The sequence below is a fragment of the Carassius auratus genome, unplaced genomic scaffold (genome assembly GCF_003368295.1).
Source record: "Carassius auratus strain Wakin unplaced genomic scaffold, ASM336829v1 scaf_tig00007301, whole genome shotgun sequence".
Taxonomy (NCBI): Eukaryota; Metazoa; Chordata; class Actinopteri; order Cypriniformes; family Cyprinidae; genus Carassius; species Carassius auratus.
This window is the reverse complement of record NW_020523831.1, coordinates 323112-339975: the sequence shown is the minus strand read 5'-3', so window position 1 is coordinate 339975 and position 16864 is coordinate 323112. Positions and strand designations below refer to the sequence as shown.

At 38.2% G+C, this 16864-nt stretch overlaps 1 protein-coding gene across 4 annotated transcripts in view; it reads right to left on the bottom strand.

The window, feature by feature from the left end:
• Window positions 1-16864, bottom strand: part of LOC113071421 (nuclear receptor corepressor 2-like) — a 107148-nt gene that overhangs the window by 16813 nt on the left and 73471 nt on the right. For 3 of the 4 annotated variants that reach the window (XM_026244762.1, XM_026244765.1, XM_026244763.1), the window contains exons 18-28: window positions 9908-10050; window positions 9681-9813; window positions 7822-8239; window positions 7267-7372; window positions 6060-6300; window positions 3459-3506; window positions 2948-3109; window positions 1116-1216; window positions 855-957; window positions 678-776; window positions 466-569 (exon numbers count right to left, since the gene is read on the bottom strand). In XM_026244762.1, the coding sequence (XP_026100547.1) occupies window positions 466-569; window positions 678-776; window positions 855-957; window positions 1116-1216; window positions 2948-3109; window positions 3459-3506; window positions 6060-6300; window positions 7267-7372; window positions 7822-8239; window positions 9681-9813; window positions 9908-10050 (1658 nt within the window). The remainder of the gene's footprint in view (window positions 1-465; window positions 570-677; window positions 777-854; window positions 958-1115; window positions 1217-2947; window positions 3110-3458; window positions 3507-6059; window positions 6301-7266; window positions 7373-7821; window positions 8240-9680; window positions 9814-9907; window positions 10051-16864) is intronic. The other variant, XM_026244764.1, reaches the window with a different exon arrangement.

Genomic DNA, 16864 nt, shown 5'->3' with positions numbered 1-16864 from the left:
TTCTGAATTGCCTGAGCGTGTAATGTGTGTCACAGTAGGACAGTTGGCACACTGCATATGTATGAGTGATGGGTATCGTCAGACTGTGTAGGCGTGTAAATGCATTAATAAAAGTAGAGAATAAAATTGGACACTGTGTACCTGTTGCTATGGCAACTGATTACCAGTTATGTCATAATATGATGTGATATGGCTGACACAAACTGCTGTTGGATTCACTTGTTGAAGGGGCTTTTATATGAGCTGACTGGCTCACTGTAATTCATGGATTCCAAGAATGAGAACATGAACGGGAAAATGCACTGACAGTTGTAACCAAAAATATGTTCAAGTTCACTGCAAATTTCCTTTGTACACAACAGATGGCAAGATTGTGAATGCTTTGTGTTCCATACGGATGAGAGTCAATGCACCAGCTCAATGCTAGTCAGAGAAAACAAGCTGCATAATAGAAGTTAACCACACCTGAGTGATAGAACCTCCTCGATATGATACGGAAGGTTCTTGGTGCACACGCATGCCAGGGATGCCCTTCGTGATGCTGCCGCCCTGAACAGCTGGCATGGGGCCTGTGGGATAGAGTTCATGTTTTCAATTGATTCAACGATATGAGCCTGCATTTCTCTTTGAACTAAAACTGAATTGAGATGAGGGATAATGATTTTTCCCAAACTCACCCCGTGACGTAGCGCAGTCCTGTGAGGAGAGATTCTCAGCCTGAGAGGTGGTGGGCCCGCGTGGAGACAACTGCTCCTGTTTAACCACCGGAAACCCTCCTAAGGACACAGAAAGAGATGTTGGAAATGGAAAATGGACATCTGAAGTGTGATTTCACAATCACGACACAAACTCACCCATTTTCCTCTGGTCTATCCAGGAGAGAGCCAGAGATCCTGGGGCTGGGATTTTTCCATGGTCAGAGCCATGAGATGGGTTGTGCAATTGCACTGGAGTACCCTGCAATACAAAACAACATGTTCACCAGTGTTATTATGCAGGTTCACATTATTACACCATTAAACCACTCCGAATGTATTATACATAATATTAATATGTCCCAGTTATACGACTTCCAAAGAACATTGTTACTGTGAGAGATTAAATGGTGTTCTTACCTGTGTGATGGAACCACCAGGTTTGGCAGAGGAGATGAGAGGAGGGGGTTCTGGGATTTGGAGAGGCCGCACTGCAGCCATTCTCTCCTGTGGAGCCAATGCTGAAAGAGTGAGATTAAAAAATATATAGTATTATTTATACTACTGGAGAAACTTTGAAATTATCACCAATATTTTTAAAGCAATATTTTATGCTGGCCAAGTCTGCATTTATTTGATACTGTTTAATACAGTAAAAACAGTAAAAGTGTGAAATAGAGTTTAAATTAACTGTTAGTTTTCTAGTTTAATATTCACTATATACACATACAAATATAGTATTTTATAATAATAAATAATAGAGATGCAATGATAACAATTTTTCCAGAACGAGTACGATACTGATACTTTTTTGTACTTGCCCTGTACATGTTTATACTAATACCAGTATTTTCATAGAATTTGTATTTTTTGTTATATATTGGGTACAAAAAAAAAAAAAAATCATGTAAGCTGGCTTCATTTAGCAAACAGATATTTCAGATAGTTATTTTCTAACCTGTTTAAATGTATTGTGCAAAGCTTTTCTTATATTTTCATATTTTATTGCTCCATGGCATTGGTTCTCAATTCCAGTTCTCGTGTACCACCGCTCTGCATATTTTGCATGTCTGTCTCATGTAACACCGCTGATTCAGACGACCAGCTCGTTAGAAGAGAGCTCCATGAATGAACTGTGTTCAGATTGTTATGGTCCCTACACAGCGTTTATTGCTCCCTACTTCCTGAGCACAAGAAATCCATTGAAGTTTACTTCACTTCGGAACATTCATTCACGGATTTGCGCTACATCACTGTCTGAAACACCTTCACACACAGACGAAACTTACTACAGAAGTGAGAAATGTGATATAATAGACCTCTGTAAATAAATACAATTTAAATTTGTGTCTCTCACACTTTAATGCTCTTTGAATGGAACATATACACTCCGTTTGAACTGGAATCATGGCGGGATATCCAGTGATGTCCACTTCACAGGTCACTTACGGTCAAATAGAACAAATGTCTGAAGTGATAAGAGAGACATACAAAATGTGCAGAGCGGTGGTACGCGAGGACTGGAATTGAGAACCACTGCTCTATGGTATTTCATCTGTAATTTAATAGCAAGCTAGAGGGACACAGGGAACCACTCATTATACATAAATCACGTAATAGTTATGAACATATTCTGAAATATAACTTTTTTTTTCTTCTGAAAAGTCAGGTATGCTTGATCTTTAAAATAAATATTGTTTACAGTAAATGCCCTTAAATGTATAGTTTGTTTTATATTTACATTTTAGTTTTAATCCAATTGATGCACATGTGTATGAATAGCAATCAAGATCTTGCAACTGGAGTGCGCGCTCTTGCTCTACTTACCATTAGGTAACTTTAGTAACTTGAGCATTCTTTTACCTCATTGCTTTTGACATATCCAGCTGAAATACAAACTTTCTAGTGATGTCTATGAGAAAAAGATACTTGCTCGACAAGCTCCGCACATTCAATCCAATCTGCTTTGCTTATCAGCTATACAGGAATTTTGAATGATGTTTAACATTATATTAATTACACGCATATAATTCATAGACATCCTTACTATCTAATAGCTCCATTTTGCTCTCTGTTGTCCTTGTTTTTTTGTCTGGACTCAGAACTGTTACACACACTGTGTGGTATCGGCTTTTGGGATCGGAGCATTTTTATGATTACACGTACAGGAGAGCAGTATCGGTACCAGTGCATGCCTAATAAATAATATTATAATATTTTTTGACTTAATTAACAGGGCTATAGTGTCTTACAAGGATTATAGTGTAGCAGCTGTTCATGGCTGAATTTGGCCATGTCTCTGGGCGAGAGCTGGTATGGTGACATCACTGGTCGGCCTAGACCTAAAGCCCGAACATCATCAGCCCCAGGAATCTTTTTACCATCCGCAAGAGGAGAGAATGCTCGAGATTTATCTGCACACATGGACAAAACCATACAGAGATGACTGTCAAACAGGTTACTGGATAGCATTCTGTGACACTCTTCTTTGCCGAAGGTGAAACTGTCAAAGCTCAAATCATCATAACCCCAGCATCAAAAGCAGCGATCTCCAGGGTGAAGACACAAAGATAGCAGTTATTCAGACTCTTCCTCACACACATTATCAGATCATCAGCCTCATCAGCACTCTGTAAGCTGGAATCTGAGAGCGTAGCGGCATGCAAATACATCTGCGAATCATTCACACTCCCAGAAACCAACACGCTTGATTAGAGTCCTCTCCAAAAGTGAGTATGCAATGCATGTAGTGTGTAAACCTACGTAATCCATGTAGCAGAGCCTGAAGCCATCTCTCGTTCCCCTCCAGCTCTGCAGAGACAGACACACTGCAGCTCATCACATGGCCATGACCCAAGACTCTCTTTCTCTCCATGTACTCGAAAGGAGCAGTTTTGTGACTTAAAAGGAGATTTCACCCCAAAATTTAAATTCTGTCATCATTTACTCACTCTCAGGTTAATCCAAACCTGGATTAGTTTTTTTTTTTTCTGTTGAACACAAAAAATATTTTGAAGAATATGGGCAACAGTTGATGGTCCCTCTCCATTATGGAAGAAAAGAAACAAAATTGTAAAATTTTTCCAAATATCTTCTTTTGTGTTCCACAGAAGAATCACAATTATACAGGGTGGAAACAACTCGAGGGGTGAGTAAATGATGTCGGTATTTTCATTTTTGGATTAACTTTCCCTTTAACTTCATTCTGAGTGCCCAAATTGAATAACATCATAACAATCTTTGTTTAAATGAAGTGAAATTTCCCTGTCCCATTCCCCACTCCTAATCCCCACCCTTTCCGTTCTCGTTCATTTCACTTCCTTTCAAAAGTCTTCTCATATATTCAAATGTTTAATCATTGAAATACAAATTTTAACCAATAAGCTTATAATAACATTCATGTTATAGTTTTTATTAAAATAAATTCTACATCAGTTTGTCTGTACTATTAAAGGGATGTATTGAAATACAGAATATACAGAAAATAAAGAGTCAGCCTAAAATTATTGCAAAATAAAATATTTTTCTCCAAAAACGACCTGCTCATGGTACATTATCCCATTTATTATGCTAATCCCCAAATAAATAAATAATAGAACTTTAAATATTCATATGGGTTGAAACCGTTCTCAGCAGTTAAAGAAAAAAAACACAAAATATGTAGCAGAATAAGACAAATAAGTTACCGATCATATGAAATTAGTATTAATAAAAACTTTATTTGTAGGACAGGTGGCACCAGAAGAACATTTTGAATACAGAAATATTAAAGGATTCAAATAACTGACATTATATGCTAAAAATAAAACTAAATCCACCAGCAGGTGGTGGTGAGTAACTGATTTTATCACTGAATCATTCATTCAATTGATTCGTTCAAACGGCTGATTCATTCAGGGATGTAGCAAGTGGCTGTCTTTATGAATGGGTAATCACTGAGATTAAAAAAGAAAAAAAAATGTTTTCAGCTACTATTTTTGAAACTATTTTCGTTGAAGAAATAGTCTTGTTTACTGAACTGTTGTATTAAATCAATATCAAGTTTGCAAACCCCCCCAATAACTATTAAAAGCTGTCACCCTCCTTGAAAATGAAAATGAAAGTGCCCAAGTGAGTTCTCAAGACTCAAAAGCATGTGCAAATTAGGTTCCGTCATCTGTCATCGCGTTATAAGCGTAGAACCTGCGGCAATGAGTAGAATTATTATTAATAACCACAATCCCGTGCTGAAATTCAAGTTCTGCTTGGTGCTCTCTGCTAGTAACCCAACTGTGAATGATGCGAGTGGCATCATGCTGTCACTGAAAAGCTGCAGCCATGGCGGGGATGATTTTTGGTGTGCCGGCGGATCAACAACAACAATGCACTACATGTTTTTTTTCCGCTCAATATTTCCAGTTGATGGAATTCAGTCGTAGCAATGGAAAACTGTAATCCCTGTGTTTTACTTTGAATGAGGAAAGAGGCCACAGAGTGGTTCGAGAGACACAAACTAGCACAGCCATGTAGGAAATTGACTGCCAGGGGCAACAAGTCATTTATACACTTTAGTGGTTATTATACAAAACATATTTGCTGGCAGAATTCTGCAACTGACCTTTCAGAATCAAGTGTGTCAAAGAGCAGTGGAAATATTAAATCGTGTCTGGTGGACATTACACAAAATAAGAATCACTTATTTCAGCTCAAACCAATATGGTCATAAATGTATTGTGATGCCTAATATGTGTACATAGAGTAAACAATAGAAAGGTTACATTTTTTAAATACTTTAAATACTTTTTCAAGTTCAGTATCGTTTCAGTTGGTTTTAATTTTTCATAAACTCAATATATGACTTTTTCCTGTGTTAAGGTGGATGACATAAGCAAAATGTTGGCACAATTTTGCAGGCAAATAGATTAATCTCCAATGGTCAATAGTGTAGCGATGTATGAAGCACTGCTCACACTTTCAAACCAAGCAGCTTTCTGTTGGTCACCTGGAAGAATCTGTGTGAGCAACTTGAACATTTGAAACTGTGCGAAAATTTTGCTTGTAAAACCTGTCACCACTTTGTTACACATAAGTCTGTTACTAAAGCAGCATCAGTTTCATATTTGCACAAGTCGAGTAACAAAGTTTGTTCTCTAGCTGTCCGTCTAGGTGGTCAGGTCTTGCTTTAATACAATGTCCTTTTTCACTATTTACAACCCACATTTCCACTCACTCCACATGTGCAAAGACACACATCAAAACTTGATAAACTGGTATAGACACAACCGAGGAAAACGATGGTGGTTGAGAGAGCTGGAGAGGAAAATGAACTGAAGGAATAGATGAAAGGATAATGAACAAAGGGATAAAAAACTGAAAGCAGCTTACCTTCCCTCTCTCTGTCAGAGACACCAGGGCTGCGAGTCCTGACCCGTGGGCTGCTGGAGTCTCCGCCTCCTGTGTTATGTTGAGATTTGGTTTGCTGTGATTGTTGCTGTTTGGCCTCCTGGGAAGATTCATGTGCCATGGTAATCTGCTGCTGGTACAATGCAAGAGCGTGGGGCATACCCTGCTGCTTCCCCTGCAACCCGGGCCGGTTATCATGTCCTGCTACCGACATCTCTGGCATCTAAAAGCACAGACACAAAATGCTCACTACACCGCATTATACAAGACATGTACACATTACTACTAAGTGCCATGAAGTTTAATGTCATGAAAAACAAAATTTTAATTAAAGAGTCATCTGATGTTTAAAAGCCAATATGTTTGCAACATCACAACTATACTTCAAGGGATGTGCAATATAGAAAAAAAAAAAGTATTTTTTATATATATATATATATATATATTTTTTTTTTTTTTTTTTTTTTTTTGACAGCAGCCAGTGCTCCACACAGAGAACTGATCTCATCATCATCATCAGTCTGTCTGGAATAACATTAAGAAACTGAGACAGACTCAATCCAGAAGAACTGTGGCAATGTCTCTAAGACACTTCAGGAAACCTGCAAAGCAACAGTACTGTGCTAAGTTTTAGGCACTTGTGTAAAAAATGCTTTAAAGTGAGGATGCAGTCAAAAATAATGCCCTAAATAGATTTTATTAATTAACTTCTATTACTTAACTAAATTAAATCAACATTTGGCGTGACTACACTATGCATAAAAAAAAAAGCCTAAGACTTTTGCCCAGTCCTGTGTATATTGCTGATAACGATAATTTAGACAATATTTTTCTAAGTTTTTTTGTGCTCTACCTTTATAACCTTTATAACACCTTATAAAACTCAATATCATGTTTGAAAGAATTCTGATATTTGAAAAAAAAAAATAATAATAATGATAATAATAATAATTATTATTATTAACGTTCTGGCTGATAGCTCATCATTAGTGTCTGAATAGCTAAGAGCAGAGGTGGAAAACTAGCATCTCATAGGAATAAAAACAGCCTTTGTAACCATGGCAGCATGGAGAGAAGATGCTAATCTGTGTAATCTGGCCAGATATACCAGTTGTCAACATGAAAACCTCATGAAATTCAAACCACAAGTGAGTGAAAAAGATGAATGTTGGTGTGGGTAGGTGCTTACTATGGGAGGAATAGCAGCTGCTCTCTGCTTGAGCTGTTTGAGGTCCAGTGGTTTCTGAACTGGAGAAGTGATCACTCCATCATGAGCGAAATTCAACAAACTTGGCCTAGCAGACATTGTGTTGAGAGTGAGAAGAGCAGAGAAGAGTTATTGCTTAATATGGTCAGAGCCTCATTCGCTCTTATTTACTGTCTCTGTAAACAGCCCATTAATGCCACAAAACCATAAACACACACACAATCATCATTGCAACACACATAAACAAATACAGACTTTCCTCATGAAGTCTTATGGAAATGTAAAATGCAAAATACACAAAAGACAGCCAGCCTGACTGACACACACACACTTCTCGCTCGGTCATGTTTGGCAAGCTCACAGGCTAATGTTTCCCCTGACTCTTGCCAACATATACAGTGTTTGCTGTCATGGAAAAAAAATAGAGTCCTACAGGACAAATCAACAATCCCTGCCTCCTTAACTGCAAAACACAAAAGACCCCACCCAAGCAACCAATCAATCCTCGCTCTCATCCACACATATGCACACCCTCACCTGTTCTTGTCTGAGGTTTCCGTCTCCTCTACCTCATCGGCACTGCATGTGGCGCTGGAGTCACTGTCTTGAGCTCCGCTCTTTCCTCCATGCTCTTTCTTTTTGACCTCTTTCTTTCTCTCCTCCACCTCGAAGGCAGGAGGCTTCTTATCTTCTCCTGTTGCCTCCTTACCACACTCGCCCGGTTCCGTCTTTACTTCCTGCTTCACTGCTCCCTGCTCCCCTTCTCCTTTGTTTACTTTTGGCTTTTCTTCCGGCCCCGTCTCCATTGCTGCCATGTCCTTGTCCGTTGAGGATGAGGAGGAAGTGGCATTGGGTGCAGTTTTGGGCCATGCTGAGCCTTCTTCTTTGACCTTGCTGTCATCTGAGGAGCGTGGGGAAGGGAGACTCTCGGTGTCTGAGCTGTTATTAGCTCCACCTGAAAAAAGAAGCGATGGGGAAATGTCATAAGAGGGCAGGACATGAATGTCAGCTCATCTGATAAGTGTGGTTTGATTGGCAAGGTGTTTTTATGGGAAAGTCATTCTTCAATTTGGGTCTTTTCTGGCTTCCTGAAAAATGGTTTTATCCATGTTAAAACATTTCTTCCATGTTCTGGAATAAAGATCGGACATGATACCTTCAATTCTGGTAAAGTACACAACTGTTCAAAAATGTAGGGATGTAAGCTTCTTTTAATGTTTCTGAAAGAAGTCTCTTTTGCTCATTTGAGTAAAAACACATTAAGAGCAATAATATTGTGAAATATTAAAAATTAAGAATTCTTTTCCATTTAAATTTATTTTAAAATTTTATAGATATATTGCACATATAAAAACTGATGCCAACTTTCAAAAATATGATTTTTAGGCAAGGAAATTATGAAAAGGAACTTAAAAGCCCAAAATTCTGACAAATGAAACATTTCAACACTCTTGGAAAAGAAAAAAAAAACAATCCATTAAACAGATACCATAAACAGCGAAATCGAATATAGCAAGCCCGTTAAAATCGAAAAACTACTTTAAAACTTTTTTTATTTTAAAATCATCCAAGGGCACAGAAAAGCTCCTGGATGAAGAATCACTCTGATCTAAATCTAACATGTCCTTTGTCAAATCAAAAAGTAAACATAACTAGTAAATACACAGCAGGGGACTATGATAAGCCTCATTTTCCCACTGGCTTAACAAACCCCAGCCGTTGAGTGTGCTCTCCCAGCTGGATGTAATTACAAAATAACCATAACATAATAAGCACTTCCCTTGCTGGCTTTCTTTCACAAGCTTTGACCTGATAAATATGGCTTTATGAAAGCTTACGAAACCCATTTATCGGCAAGCCACACCTGATTGCCAAACACACAGCACAAAGTGTTTGTTTCATAGCTGCCTGGCAGGCTTGTGGAAGTACAGCTCCAAAATTACGTCTACAGCACAACATACATTTTGACGCTCAGACTGTCTGGTCGCTCCACTGTAACAAAACCACTTCAGAAAACGCAGCTCTCCTAAAAAAGCAACTCATGCTTGCGCAGAGTGTGTCTCTTTCTCAGAAGTAGGTCAGAGTTGTATCACGGGTGAGGTCAAAGGTGAGTCTAAGCCACGTGTTCCTGATATTCTGAGAAAAGCACTCTGCTGTTTGAATCGAGCTGCTGTGGGACTTCCTGGAAACCACAAAACCTCAGAGGTGTTTGGTTTCATAGCTATGGCTGATAACGTAATTACCATACTGCTCATTTGTTTCTCAGATCTTAACTCGGAGTTTCATTATTTCAATTCCAGAAACTCGATGAGTAATATGCAACAAATGACTGTTTGAATGGACATTAATAAGTTACTGGACAATGATTTGCATGAAGTAAGTGTTTGTATCCATACCCTCTCCATCCTCCTGAGCCTCCTCCTCATTGCCGCTGACTCCTGATCCCTCCATCTCCTCTTCAGCAGATGGAGCGCTGGCCTCCTCGTTCTGAAGAGCCTTACCTTTACGTCTGGCTTTACGCTCTTTCTCCTATGAAAAAAAAAACAAGCATTAAAACACAACAACATGAAACCAATTCAACATATAACAAATATAAATAATCTCCAACTCTCTGAAAACTGACCGATTTTATTTTATGCTGTTGCAGAATCTCATCCAGTTTCTGTCTCTTCTTGTAGTTAAAGTAAAAGTTCTTGCACTGGGAGACTGTTTTGGAGCCCACCATCTTGGCGATTGCGGACCAATTTCTGCCATACTGGAGCAGACCTAAGAAAGTAAGAGAAGGAACATTCTCACTTTATCAACATTAAAACAGGAACAGAACTATGAGTGACAGAGTAACTATTTTCTCTATTCTCTATTGTTATTTCAACGCACAAAATACAATGTCACTGTCTGCATGACGCAGCTGAAAAGTCCATTCATTTCATTGATACAGAAAATGGGAAATGATGAGACCACTATAATGGCCAGACGGATTAATCACAATTTCATTTTAATTCATTTAAAATTTTCCACAATATTATTTATTTTACTGTTTTTATCAAATAAATGCATCCTTGGTCAGCCTTGGTTAAACAAAAAACAACAACCCCAAACTTTTTAACTGTGGTGTACAGGTATGTGTAGGTCTCCTTTTTCCCCCCCTGGTGTCTGACTAAGTCACATGCACTCAAAATAGGACAGCACCAAGGCCGTTAGAGTTTATATAAGATTTCTAACAGACAATATCTATCAACACTAACACACAAGACCCCTGTTTGCTGGGTTATGGAAGCCTCATGTGTTCCCATTTGCCCAGCCTTGCATGGTCATTAAGGAAAACTTAAAGGAAAGGTCAAAGATCATATGCTGCCGCTTGCCGTCTGAAGTAGGAAAGTGGGGCAACAGTGTGACATGAACTGTTCTCAATCATTTAACACCAAGCTAACTCTCAGCAGACATCAGCCAAATCGATGTGTACTGGTTAGCTTCACATTAGGAACCTATCTTGTCCAGTCTAAGTAACTGCTTTGTATTTATAGCGCAAGTGTCCACAATAAAGCACTATTGCCTCCACATCAAAGCTACAGGACAGTCAGTGTAGCTTGGACAGGGACAGAGAAAATGAGATGGAGAGATAAAATGAAGAGAGTAAGTGCATGGAGCTAAATTAAAAATGCCCTTAGTGTCATACAAACAAGCAAAGCAAGAAATCATTTGAAGTCTGATTTGCATGCTTATCCTCACCATCTCTGATCCTTGTTTCTGTCTCAGTTTAATCTCCACACTTCCAGTTGCTTGTCAGAAATGCACACACATCCTAATCTATGTAACATGGCAAACAGAAACAGCAAGGCAAAGAATGCTTAAATAAAAGCCTGCTTTGCGATTTACACATTGCCCAGAAGTACTTCTATATAACAGAAGTAGGTCAAAAGTCAAAGAAACTCCATTCTTGCCCAATTCAGCAAATGTCTGCAAGTAGCTGTTAAATCCAGTGAAGGGTCAAACACGATCCTAAACTTCCTGAAATGCAGGGTTCATCCATCTTCAATTTCAAAACGTTGCATTCTGTCAAGTATCTCTGCATGTAGGAGTAATCCAAATTAGACAATGCTGTCCGATCAGCTTTGTTAATTCAAGAGCATGTACCAATGATACATCCAATTAAAATCTTCATCACTGGTCCACTGTGGATGGTCCAATCAGGTTGTTGCATAAAACATTTTTGCAGCCCACTCTTCCCTTCTTCTGTATCACTCCATCACTCTTTTCATCTATGCTCACATGATTTCCATGGAAATGCACAGCAGAGGCACTTGGGACTCCAGAACAGCATGAAGAAGAGCAAGAAAGTAGAAAAGAGAAAAAGGAGTGGTGTTTGGGAGGGAAATGAGCTTCCCATTCCTCCTCTGATAGCTGCGCTGTCGTTTCTCGGACTCTCTCTAAACAGAGCAGCCCTTCTCTTTTTCTTCTCGTCCTCTCTCTCTCTCTATTAATCAAACTCACGCGCTTTCCCTCGCCAGCCTCCTCTCTCTTTCTGTCTCAAGGCCACAGTTTTTTTCCACTCCTCTTCACTGGCTGCCGCTTGGCTGGAATTTAACAGCAAAGTGAAGATGAGATGCAGTGACTCCACCTCCCTAATGCCCGCCCTCCCTCCCTCCACAACCTCATCTGATCTCTTCTATCATTCTCTCTTCTGCAGTCTCTAACGCATATTATCTGTGCCAAAACACATCTACGCTCAAACACACAAAAACAAACAGACAGTGAGAGCAAGAGATTGTGGCAGAAATAAAGAGAGAGATTTGAGAGGTTTGATGTTGATATCATGAGAAAGCAGAGGGAAAGCAATTCCTCCAAACTGACCTGCTTTTCTTCTTCAATGTGACCTCTACAAACAGTCCTTAACAACAGTGTGAGAGAGGGAGAAACGGGGAGGCTTGCCAAATCCTCTAATTCATGCCAACCCACAATTCAGCCACTTCCTTTCTCTCTGCACTCCAACAACTTAATCTAACCACTCACTCTCACTCACTCAGAAACTGAAAGAGATAGAAAGAGAGAAAAAAGACAAACAGAAAGACAAATACAAAGACGGACAGATAAGAAGAAAACAAACAGAATGAAAGACAGAGAAAGGGGAAAAAAATAAAATAGTGCCTGGCAGCGATGACGGGCCCAAGCCACCAGTGCAACGCTACCCTGGTTGCATCAGGAAAACAGTGCACAGTAGGCACATGCATTTACAGAAACCCTCTGGCAGTCTGGTTTTAAGGTTAACCAGCAATGCAAAGGTTACAAACTAACATCAAGAGTCACACACACACACACACACACACACACACACACGCGCGTGCAAACACACACACACACACACACACACACACACACACACACACAGAGAACAATGTCAAAAAACCCTTTGGTAACGCTTTACAATAAGGTTTCAATTGTTAACATTAACAAACTATATTAGTTAACATGAAAAATACTTATATAGCATTTCTTAATCTTAGTTAATATTAAGTTTAAAACCTACTAACATTATATATTAATATAATATATTGTTCTTTGTTAGTGCATTAACTAATGTTCACAAATGAGACCTTATTTTAAAGGGTTAACAAAACTTTTAGTGATAAATACTATAGACTAGGGCTGCACGGTACTGGGAAAAAATGACATTGCAATATTTTATTTTTCTGTGATATATATTGCGATATGAAATCTTATCTAATTTTTTTCTTACAAACAAAAATGGGGTGAGCAAACTTACATTCTCATTTTAAATTATTTAAACATCGACACCATCGTGTCAATTGATTAATATGGGCAAGGAAGAAAGAGCTCGTGTTGTTTGAAGACGGTGAGCGTGCGGCCGGGGAGCTCGCGCTCGCTCTCTCTCTCGCTGCCCTGTTAAACTGACAGGACTTACATTTTTTAAATTGCTGTGCAATTAATCTGCGAATCACATTCGTCAAGGGCCAAGGAGCAGCTGGCATAATGACATGTTCTCCATATGTAAACAGTTTTGAAGTGTTTGGATAATGTACTTCAAAGATGTAAGAAAATTACTGTTTCCTTTTTTGCTGTTAAAATAAACCGCTGCAGACGTGACTGAATGTATTGTAAATTTCTATTCTAAATATGACATACCAATTTATTATTTTGCACTCCTGAAATAAATTACTAAATTGCTGTCACTGCAACAATATTTTATCAAAACAGTGATCTTTCTACTGGAGGACAATTTGTTTAGATCATGCAAGAGTGATGTTTTAATGTGTTGTTAAAGTGAAACAACCGATCTTTGATCTTTGGTTAATAAATCTCCAACACCATTCAAGATATCCAAAATACATTCACAATTTAGCATCTTCAGTATCTTGGCATCATGATGAGGATCTACCCGCAGATTCCAAGGTGTGTGCCAATTTTGAAGAGCTTTTGAGCATGTTAAGGCCCCAAAATAAAAATACAGAAGAACAAAAAAAAAAACACTTGGGGCTTGGGCCCTATTGAAGAATGTCAAATAAGAAAACTAGGGCTTTATATAAGTGGTGAAGTCATGAAGTCCATGACAGTCAATGAACGAAGGTCTTACGGATTTGGAATGACACAATGGTGAGTAATTAAAGACAGAATTAAAATTTTTGAGTAAACTTTCTCTTTAACTTGAGGGAACCGGTGCGATCATTTTCATTTAACTTAATTTAACTGTATTACAGAGTAATACAGCTTTCTAATTTGTAAAAGGTTTACATTTATTTGTGTACACTCACAATAACAAAATGTTGTGCTTTTGCAAAATATTAAGGCAAACAGTGTGCTTTCTGCCATCTAGGTCTCAGTGAACTTGAGCACATTAAAAAAAAAAAAAGAGTAACTGAGGGTCTGTACTTTTGTCACAAACACAAAAAAGAGAGTGAAATGCATACTTTTAAATGATTTATTCAAATGGAAACCAAATATTTTCAGATTATTTGTTGATGGTTTTTAAAACACTTCATGGAATTGCCCCAGAATATATTGTTGAGCTTTTGATTCTTTATCAAAATACAATAAATACGAGATCTTCGAGTCAGATGATTCTTCATGTTCCTAAAACTACATTAAAATCAAAGGGTGACAGGGATTTCTCAGTGGCTGCCCCACGATTATGGAACCCTTTTCCTATGCACATTAAATCTTTCCCTTATGTGGATGCTTTTAAGTCTATACTGAAATCATATCTTTTTAGTACAGCTTTTAAAAATTAATTTGAGTGATTTAAAATTTTTGTTTGCGTGGCTATGTAATGATGCTGGAATGCACTTTGGTCAATGGCAGTTGTTTTAAATGTGCTATAGATTTAGTATTACATTGTACTGTATTGAATTCTGTAATCCAAATGAAACATGCACATCCACTGTGGAGATGACGAGTCATCACTGCAGCCAAAAATACAGAAAACACTAGTTTAACAATCGAATATTATAATGTTAAGGCAGTCGTTTTTTCCTGATGCATTCGTAATCATTACTTCTGTTGGTGTGCTGTGGGAAGTTTTATGTGTGCACTTGAGCGCTGATAGGCTTTAGGCAATGTCTTATGAATTATATGGTTTTATTATTCTAAATGTGCAATTACTCAACTAATTGCTAAAAATGAAAGACTACAAGTCGACTAGAAAAATCTTTAGTCGAGAGCAGCCCTATAAAAAAAACAGATAGAAAAAAAAATTTAGCCAAAAGAAGAGAGAGCAAATGAGACTGAATGATAAAAACAGAAAGACTAAACTAGAGACAGACAGAAAGACAGAAATAGACAGAAAGACAGAGACAGAATGAAAGAATGAACAACATGAAAAAAGAAAGAAAAATCTAGCATAGGCCAGCGACAAGAATTATATATAAAAAAAAGTGAGAGTGAAAAGTGAAAGACAAAGAAATGAACAGAGTTGGAGAAGGCTGCTTACACACAGCAGCTAAATCTGGTTGTCACTCTTCTTCAGAGCTGAATCCAGTTCTGTTCACACTGACTTCAAGAGTGACAACTGGAGCGACTTGCTTGTGTTTATTTTAAATACTGCTGTTACTCTAAAAACTGCAGTGTGTTTGTTTTTGTGAGCATCTTACACACATACAAAAACATTCATACAGTGTCACACATTTACCAGCATTTACTAGAGCTAATGTTCACATACACAGTACATACATCAGTCTGCAGCTCTTGCCTCCAAAGAAAAGCATCTAAAAAGGACACTTGAGGAGAGCTGTGTGCAGTAGCTCTGGCTTATAGGTCACACAGCCCTTTATCCTGTCATTAAGTGCCCCCACAGCCACATACACACTCACTTCCACTCTCAGAGACATGAACACAATTACGGCCACCCTGCCTTTAAAAGGCTGTGCCAGCATGCATTAGTCACAGTGCAGAGCTGCTCTCTCTCTGTGTGCAGGAATGCAGCGAGAATGCCAGGTGCCATTATCATACATTGCTGTTGTCTCCCTCTCTTGCTTTAAACATGATCACAGATAAACACATTAGCATAGGGAGCTGTAAGCTGCTTTAAAAAGGACAGATGAGGTAACAGCCTGGTGTTAAGAGGGTCATAGGGTGAGGGGTGGCAGTATATTTGGAACCCATTACAATCAACTCAATATCATGATTCATTAGATTCTCAGTTTTTAAAATTACTGCACATGGCTACATTTTCATATAAATTTGAGATCAAATTTGATTTTTATACAATTTTCCTTTTTTTTTTACACACAAGCAGACTACTTTTCAAAACAATTACTTATTTAAAATAAGTGTTCTTTAAGTACCCACAAGTTTACAGAAAATAGGCTAGTTTTTAGATAGAAAAATAGGCTCAGTAGTATTGCCATTTGAATATTATTGATGGGATCATAGACAGTGGCAGCTTTAACAGGTTGCATTTACACTAATGCACAGATCTAATAGGATATATCAGACGTTTTGTCCTGTGCTGAAAACCGACTGACTATTTACATCAATTTCATGTAAAAGTATTCGGATATGCAAGTGCATTTAACCCGCAGCAGCGATCAAGCTTCAGGACAACAAACACATAGTGCACGTGAGAGCCTGTCAGTGCGAGAGTTTCGTGCATCTAATAGTACTGCATTCCAAACAGCATAAATGAATGCATATCTAAAGCATACCTAAAGTAAAACACGGTGGGTGGAAGCACACACTGTCAAGCAATGCGCACATCATACAGCGCAAATTCTGTGCAATGAAGCCCGCCACGTCTCTAGCGCACACACGTTTCATTTATGGGGAAAAATAAAACAAGCTCAGAATCAATTCAGAATCATTAAAGAGAGAATCTCGACGCATCAGAAAATAAAATTTTTTCTACCACCCCTAGCTTTCATGGTACACTATTTTACTGCAAGTTGAAGAATATATAGAATATATACATAGATCGATAAATACATAGATAGACAGACACATATATATATATGTATTATTATTACTACATATAACTGCTAATCAGCCAATCACATGGCAGCAACTCAATGCATTTAGGCATCTAGATGTAGTGAAGATGACTTGAAGTTCAAACAGAGCATCAGAATAGGGA